Source organism: Micropterus salmoides, unplaced genomic scaffold, assembly GCF_014851395.1.
Source record: "Micropterus salmoides isolate LMB-PRFRI ecotype aquatic unplaced genomic scaffold, ASM1485139v1 Ms_hic_scaffold_16, whole genome shotgun sequence".
In the NCBI taxonomy this organism is placed as follows: domain Eukaryota; kingdom Metazoa; phylum Chordata; class Actinopteri; order Centrarchiformes; family Centrarchidae; genus Micropterus; species Micropterus salmoides.
The window spans coordinates 14,122,809-14,131,575 of record NW_024040707.1 but is presented as its reverse complement, the minus strand read 5'-3'; the positions used below and the strand labels follow the sequence as shown (position 1 = coordinate 14,131,575).

Here is an 8,767-nt window from a genome sequence, read left to right as displayed (position 1 = left end):
TATGATTGTTCTATAGAATAACAGCAACAACCAATGCTATTTACATGTTACAAGTTCAGTACTAATAATCAAATATGTATAATAATAAAACACTACGGCGCCATTCATTGTAATGAGTACTTTTTGATATTTAATGTCACTGTGGTAATATTTTAAGTTAAGGTCCTGATACTTATTTCACCACATAATTAAAAATATTTCTTTGGGAACATGTGTGTTCAGATTGCAGGGCATTAAGAATAGTCATAGGAATACAGCAGGTGTCTTTAGCCCAGTACCTTGATTTATGGCATGTCAGAAATTCACAATTTGTGTGACACCATGCACCACATGCACTCGAAAATCAAACCAAATCATGGGAGTAGAGAATTGCAGCTCATGGCTAAAACTGCAAAGGTCACACAATACTCTGCTTTGTCACTTCTGCCATGGGACCATTATTATTTAACATGTAAAATGTACTACTTCAAATGCAACCAGTAACTCTAATTAAAATGTGTTGTTGAGTGTCACCCCTCTCGGCGATTGCGATGCTTAATTGATTTCAGCTCTTAGTGTTTGTTGTGGGTGTTTTAATTGGAATGTGGATCTTTCAGATCAATTTGAGAAGTACCTATGATCTCATTCCTTATTTTATTGTGTGTCATGTAATGTGGGGAACTGGTCTTGGTCTTGACTCGGTCTCGCCCTCCCTCGGTCTTGGTCTCGACATGGTCTCAGACCCTAAAAGTCTTGGTCTTGTCTCGGTCTCGATAAACTCTGGTCTTGGTCTTGACTTGGTCTCGGTTTGGGAGGTCTTGACAACAACACGACCTCTACCACTTCATTTCAACTTTAAATGAATAGTTTGACTTTTTGGGAAATAGGCTGATTCGCTTTTTAGCTAAAAGTTAGATGAGAAGATTACAGTAATACCACTTTCTTTATCTGTCCGTTAAAGATGGAGCAAGCAGCCGGTTAGCTGGAGGTTTAGCGTAAAGAAACAGCTAGCCTGGCTCTGTCTAAAGGTTGGTCCAAACTAAGGTACCATCACCCTTAAAACCCCAACATGTGGCCTAGCTTTGGACTGAGACAAGCTAACCGTCTGCTGTCTCTATTAAAATGATAAATATGAGAGTGGTAGCAATCTTCTCATCTAACTCTTTGCAAAAATGCAAACAACTGAATAAACTTAAAATGTACAAATTATTCCTTTGATATGAAATTTGTACTGTATTAGCCTTGTACACAACAGCAGATGTAAGGACAGCCACCCACTTTCTTGATTGACTGTAAAATTTGCATATAATAAATTTGCATATATATTTATTACTAATAGTTATATTTCTTAAGAAATGTCTGTTTTCTGGAATGTGTCTGAGTGGTTGTTTGCTAGTTTCCAGCCAGAATAGTTATTTTGACTATATACAGAGATGTCAACCCCCACCTCACTGCCTATCAACACAATTCAAAGCAGACAATTCATGGATGTGAAAACAAGGAAGCAGATGGCACCCTCACTGTTCCATCATTGTAGCATGAGAGGTCTTTCCCCAATTCAGAGAAAAATGAGACAAAAAGATCTGACAAGAGCACCTGATGAATATGTGTGCTTTTATTGTTTCGTTATCTGTGTGTCTCTTCTGTCTGCTAAGTAAGCAGAAATAACTGTCTTTGTCGAGTCAGTCTTAAAAATCACCCTGAAGAGGCATGTTCACTCCTGAAGAGATATGTAGTATGGAGCTTTTTAATGATGAGCTTTAGGCTACTCACTAAAACAGGATTTCAGCTCTAAACCATGGTTTCCTGGGTGACAAAATTATTTCCTCAGTGTCAGGGATCACGCGTTGCACAAAAAACTGGAGAAAGAATGATTTGATTTGGAAAATATTATTGGGACATTATATCTGGCATTCACTCCTACTGTAACTGTTGGTTATTAAAGATAAAACCCGCTGTACAGAGGCAACTGCATTGGGAAAAAATGTTTCACATCACGCATGACTGCCACACATGAGACAAATGTGTATCCGATTGTTTTACCTTTTTACCTAAAAATAGAACTACATATACAAACAATGACAAATATTTCTGTGACTGCTCTGGTGTGGCTGATTAAATCTGCTGCAACAATCTGTTTTCAACTTCAGCTTTGACTTCACATGGGCACAAAATGCATTCGACAGACTTGGAGGAAAACAATGTCAGGCTCGAATCAAATTTAAAGCTCAGTAAACAAGTTTATTCTTGTCACGTCAATACAATTCAGATACTGATTTCCACTGTTGCTGTATGATAATAATCAGCAGAGTCACAAACACACACACACACACACACAGAAACCTTCCATTTGCTGGTAAATTCTCATAAATAAATAAAAAGTTTAGAAGGTGTTCAGTGCAACTGGTACCATATATAGATATATGAAAGCAGGATTTGCAAGAAATGGGAGGATGATATCGCTTAATGTGCACTCTCCTTTACCATTTTTATAAAAACAGATGTAGTTTGATCATGAGTTATCATAAAAGGTAACTGAATGGAGGACTGGACAAAAAGGAAAGAGTGGCAAAGAAAGAAAAAAAGAATAAAACGCAGCATGGCTGATGTTTAACTTTCTTTCACACTGCTGTAGCAAACCCTATTCGATTATTGCGGCGGTCAAACTCTGTGTAGTAGCGAGCAATGAAGTTGGCACCCAAAATCCAGATGGGACCTGTAGGGGGCGGCACATCCAAGCCCCTGAAGGTGACGGTGCAGACCTCCCCTTCGATCTGTGATTGCTGGAGCCACAAACAAAAGTCAGTTTTATCACAATAATACGGTGGCCCTGAGGGTCAAAACACAACATTTCAGACAACACAAAAACATTTCAGATAATAGAAAAGGTGGGATCTTCTTGTTTGTGATTGGACTGAATCCAAGTCCCTGGCTACAGTTCAATGTCATTTCCTGTTTCTATTATTTGTACTACTCACAGCAGTGTCCTTGCACAAATTTTAAACTGAGTTTGAAAGGATGGAAAAGGAGATTGAAATCATAAGAGAACATTTTAACAAAGGACAGTCATATAATGTAATTCTCAATATGCTTTCATCATATTATGACGTTAATGTCCCGTGGAACCCTGAAAGCACTCTTGAAAGAATTAGGACTGAGGAGACGGGATGGCTACTCTTCAATAACATAACATCAGAAGGGCCATCGTATCAGCACTGATTGGACCTGGACAGATGTTTGGATACATAACTATGTGGTATGACTTCAAAGCAACTACATTGCCTCTGTGTTAAAAAGGGAAGCAGTATTGCTAACGCCTCGTGAACGAGATGCAAAGGGCCTATCCTGCACAAACCCTTGTGGAAAATGTGCAACAACACACAGCAGAGAAGAAGCAGCAGCAGGAAATTCTCTTTTAAAGGCATAGCTTTTCAGTAGAGCCAAAAACCACAACAACTGGCCAGTTAGCTATCTAAGGGACCTCCGTGTAGCTCACCATTCTAGTTAACTCTAACAAATGCCCAGAGAGTTATTAGTTTGAAGTAGAGTTTAGAGCGTCCCTCCAGCTGATCTGAATCTAGCACCAACCCACCTTAACGTATCCACATTGAATAAGCTCTGAATTGACTTGGGTTTTATCCAATCACAAACAAGAACTGTTCTCACACCCTTTCCGTAATCTGAAATGTTGTTGTGTTTTGTAACATTTTGTTGTGTTTTGTGAAATGTTGTTGTGTTTTGGCCACCATACAATAAGCCACTATAACAGCAACAGCCAAGTTATTAGAATATTCTAAAGCCTCCAAGGTAATATTTAATATAAGACAAGATAATATTTTGTGTGTACCCATTATTATCATGTAAAACAAGATTACAGAAAGGGTGTGAGCCTAGTTTTGTTGCAGAACAAGTTACAACTTTATGTTCTCATCAGTACATGTAATGAGCCCACATAAATCCCAGTATATGTAGCAACCTGAACTGAAAACACATGTGTAGGTGTACAGGGCCTTTAAATAAATAAAGCATCAGTCGATCATATGGTTTGTTTGTAAAAATAAAGAAATTAACTGCAGCTGTAAATGTTGAACAATATTTCCATGTGAAATGCAGTGAGTAGAGAGAGAGTGTCAAAAGTGTCAAGTAATGCCTCAAAATTGTAGTTAAGTACAGTACTACTAATTTCCACCACTGCATGTTTATATTAAAATGATTCAGCATTCATCATCCTGCTTACCCATAAGATATAATCCTCCTGAGTGAGTGAGTACTCCTGGCCACCCAGGTGGAAAGTGACGCTGGGCAATGTCTTGACAGTGTCGCAGTTGACTTTGTACTGATACACAACACAAAGTAATGGGAGATGACGGGTGATTAATTTTTACAGACAAATGTTTTTTGTGAGAAACCATCTTGCGTGTATAAAAACGTACTCCACTTTCATCCTGCTGTGCTCCGATGGTTTTCATCAGCGCAGACACAGAGGAGGCCGGTCCTGTGATGTAAGAGGAGCCTGTGTCGATCACAGCTGTGCAGCCCTCTACACAAAACATAATCTCCATCCCCACAGAAACTCTGAAAGAATGAAGGCAGAGGTGGAAAATGAAACACGTTTCTGAATGAGTGCACACACACACACACACACACACACATACACACACACTGTTTACATTATGAAGTAAAGAGCTTACCCTTTCATAGTAACTTCCCATTTTCCTGTCTCTCTGGTGTCCATATAATTAAAGTTTCCAGTGTAGTAGTTTGGGTCTGTGCCACCAAGAACCAGCTCTCCACCTGGGGAGTGTTTTGGGTCCCTGAAAACAGTTTTGATAAAATCATCCGTTAAGCTGACTTTTACTGTGCATATCTCAATCTCACTGTTGAAGCTGTGATTTGGTTTAAATGCTACATCAGCACAAGTTTAATCCTATGACAGCTCATTCTTATGATGTTTCCCAGAGGAAAGGGGGGGCTGTGGGTTTCTTCAGGACATAACTGAGCACAATAAATTGAGAAGAAAAATATGAAGACGTGTGAGAGTGACTGTCTTTATCTATTTTCTCATAACACCCTCTTGTCTCATCCAGATCCACATTAATTCTTTGTTTTCCCACAAAATAAATTTAGATATTAACAGATGTTCAGACAAGAGAATCCCCCCCCCCCCCCTCCCTAGTCTCAGTCAAAACAAAATTGACACAGCACAATATATATTTTCTTAACAGCTTTTCAACAGCTGAATACATTTTGTTCCAATTATCTCATTATTCTAAATTATGTTTTCTCTTCTGGAGAGGTGATTTCATACAAAATAGTAAAACATAGTAGGTAGAGGAGGTCTGTATGACTCAGTTTGACCCACCTGCTGTAGTAGACAGAGAACACGTCTTCCTTGAGGACATGCTGAGACATGATGCGATCAAATACGGGAGTGATGCCGTCGATGGCCACATTGGGGTAACCCATGCCCAGGACTCCATCAAACTTGGCAAAGATGAAGGGCATGGCAGACAGAGAGGTTGCTTCAGCAAACACCTGCACCACAGGGATACCACCAACCTGCAGGAAAAGAACAAGCTAAAGGTCAAAGTTTGAAAATGTAGCCTGGGAGATGAAGTTAAAGCATTTATGTAAGCATTTATGTAAAAAGAAGCTCTGTTTGTTTCTGCAGGACGTTGATCTTGAACTCACCACCACCACATCCTCGCTCAAAAATCCCCTGACATTTCCAGAGGCGTACTGGATGGAAAAACCGGTTCCGTTCTCAACGTAAGTCCGGGATTTGGAGGCATCGTACCTGTTGTGAGTAACTAAAAGTTCAAAATTCATTTGAGTCCTGAAACAACCATGTAGCTGGGAAGCTATAAAGAACTATGTTTCCTATGACTTCTCATTTATTTGAAAATAACGTTTACTTCATTTGAAGCTGCAATAACTGATTTTGTTTATGTTGATGTATATGGCAAACTCTCTTTTAGCTCTGTTTTTGGTCTCCGCCATTTTATTAACTGTGTGTGTCTTCTGTTCCTTTCCTCTGAATACAGCTGCCTGCTGTGGCAGAAACAACACTATGAGAGCAGTGAGCGTGAACCTACGTTGTGGGCTGGAAAGCTAAACAATGAGCTGAAACTCATTATAAAAGCTTGGTAAAGCAGAGGTTGAGCTGCAGATTCCTTAAGTAAATGTTATTTTCCAGCTTTTATGTAGAACATTCATACTTACAACAGGCCGTGGAGAAAGGTGAGCAGCTTTGTGAGGGCACCCACAGGTTGGCTGAGCCTGTGTCAAATACCACGTTGAACATCTGGGCTGGAGAACCAATGCTGATTTCCCCAAAGTACTGGGTCTATTCGGAATACACATTTATGATACACTTATATACATATATATATATATACACACATCTTTTGCCTTTTTGTTGTTGTTTGAATATTTCTTGGAAAATGTTTTCTACTGCAGTAAGCCTCTAATAGTATTTGAAGGTATGAAATATGACATTGAGAGTATGACTCACACAAAGAATATGTTAAATTACTAATTCAAAGGCCGCTGGTTTTACTCTCAAAGACTTGAGACGCACATCCAAGAGAGCTGATGAAGCCTCTTGGATGAGGGGCTGCTTTAACCATCAGAGCTAAAGTCTGTTTTTGTATTCAAGACTAAAACAACAAATTCACTTGCCTCTGCCTTAGTGCATCTAGATTTCATTTTACCACCTGCACAACTCAGAACTTTCATGAAGACACACACAAGAGGTTTTAGATACGTTCCTTTAAATATATAATGCACAAAAATGTCTCACATCCAAGTAGTTGGTTAGAGGTGTGGGAACAGTCCCGTTGCTGGTGTCATCTGTGCGCTTCTGGGCCAGCTCAGTCAACACCTGCTCTGCAGAAATATCCATCTCCCGCAATGTCTGTCTGATAGATGGCATCTTCTTCAGGGCGACCCTGGAAACAGAACAGACAAGCAGCAGAATTCTTCTTCAGGAACTAAATCAAAAGTGGAACTGTGGACATGATGTTATATTTCTAAAGAGGTCTGTGAGGTATATTTTCCTTGCTATGTATCCAATACATATGCCTGGTCATCATCCCAGTATAACAATGAGCCTTTAATAAAGTACAGACTGCTTTGCTCTCAGCGCCTAGCCAGAAAAAGGAACAAAAACACATGTTAAGCCAATGCTGAAAACATTAGCTTTTGTAATGAACCAATAAAACCCATTTGTTTTCCTGTCCATGTTTGTTTTGTTGTTTGCTGTTACTACTCTGCCGTAGTTTTTTCTTAAGTGAGGGCATGTATACAATAAGTCCTTACTGCTACACTTTAATTCTGGTTTCTTCTAGCAAAGCAGGCAGGTAGAGAAATATGTTTCTTACCTTCTCAAGGCACAACTGGAGGTCACACTCAATGATAGAGCTACCAAACACATCCAGTAACTCATCAGCAGTGCCATGGTGAGCTCTCTGACAATGGGCGGAAAACACAGGCCAGTGATGAAGGCTGTAAATGCAACGTGAGTTTTCCTGGCTTATTCCACGTTGATTAAATCTAAATTTGTGAAAGCTGAGACTTTCTCTCTCTGTGCTGTCTGGTCCCTTGACTCATTTTATACCATGTCCTCTCCACCATGCTCTCACCCATGGGCCACTGACGGTGACTTTGCGCTTTCCTGGAGGTGACCACTTGAAAACAAGCTCCACTTCCCTCCCCCCACCCAACCCCTCTAACCTTCTGCATTGGTCACACAACCCTTCCTGTGATAAACAGGTCCCAGTGAGAGGTCTGAACCTTGACCTCTCATAAAACATTGAAGACAGACTGCCGGGGTGCAGAGCTCCTGAGATTGCTGACGTTAGTATGGGTGGACACCTTGTCTGCAAGGCTGTGAGAAGCTTTAGAGGGATTGACAGATGCTCTGAGCTGTCAGGGCAGATTAGTTGGATGTTGCTTGTTAAACTCAGTTACAAGTCATTTTAAATCTCATCTGGTGCAGACTGCATCCTGTAAATGCACTTTAAGACATCATTTTCTTAATCTGATGATGTATCCGTTTCACTAGATGGTGTTCTGGCTTTGTGAAATGGCTGATGATTTAATATGAAATAAAATGTTGATTGTAGTTGCTGCTGTTGAAAACATTTAGCTTGTCTCTTTTTCCCACAGCTGTATCTTTAAAGCAAACACCTCTGTGCACCCTCTACTTGAGATTTCTCTCCTCATGCAAAGTTTGCTGCAGCTTGTGCACACTTTAGTATTGATTTTCACATTAACAAGCTAAGGGGGAAGGACAACACATCTCTAAGTTCAGTTCAAGGTCTTGGATAGGGATCACTGGCAAGAGATGGGGCCCATGTTGAGTGTATTACGCAGTGCAGGAGAGCATGCTGTGTTTTTGTACCTCTTGCCACAATGCTCAGACTCGACAAGTCTAATTGTTCTGTGGTGCTAGATCTCACTGGGTTTTACCACAGGATTCTCACACTATCTGGCCTGTCAGGGTGGTGTGCTGGTACTGTACCGACCACCCAGTCGAGCCAGGAGTTATATGAGGGTCCATGTCAGGCACCAGTTCAGACAGCTACAGCAGAGGTCAGAGATCAGCCACTAAGATATTCCCTGAGGACAGATCATCCAGAAAATGATAGCGTGGTTACACGCAGCTTTAGAGGCAGTGATGAATTACAAAAACAACACAGGATTGCAGCAAGATTACCTAGCCTCTATAATTTATTAGCAGAGGCTAATGTTTACTTGTGTGCAACTTGTGGACACAAAACTATTA

General features: G+C 40.3%; 1 protein-coding gene across 1 annotated transcript; it reads right to left on the bottom strand.

Annotated features, from left to right (window-relative positions):
* Positions 1 to 2,220: 2,220 nt before the first annotated feature.
* ren (renin) lies at positions 2,221 to 7,574 on the bottom strand. Its single transcript, XM_038723436.1, has 9 exons — positions 7,362 to 7,574; positions 6,782 to 6,929; positions 6,202 to 6,325; positions 5,671 to 5,789; positions 5,342 to 5,538; positions 4,671 to 4,793; positions 4,413 to 4,554; positions 4,217 to 4,315; positions 2,221 to 2,762 (listed from the first exon to the last, which is right to left on the bottom strand). The coding sequence occupies exons 1-9, from the start codon at positions 7,436 to 7,438 to the stop codon at positions 2,601 to 2,603; spliced, it is 1,191 nt and encodes a 396-aa protein (XP_038579364.1). The 5' UTR covers positions 7,439 to 7,574; the 3' UTR covers positions 2,221 to 2,600.
* Between the last annotated feature and the right edge of the window lie 1,193 nt (positions 7,575 to 8,767).

Bases quoted from the DNA above. Each gene is read 5' to 3' on its own strand.
- ren (XM_038723436.1), bottom strand. From the start codon at position 7,438: ATGGCACTGCTGATGAGTTACTGGATGTGTTTGGTAGCTCTATCATTG. The intron at 6,326-6,781 runs GTGAGACATTTT...TATTCCGAATAG, and splicing joins CTCTAACCAACTACTTGGAT to ACCCAGTACTTTGGGGAAAT. The intron at 5,539-5,670 runs GTGAGTTCAAGA...CTTTTCCTGCAG, and splicing joins TGAGCGAGGATGTGGTGGTG to GTTGGTGGTATCCCTGTGGT.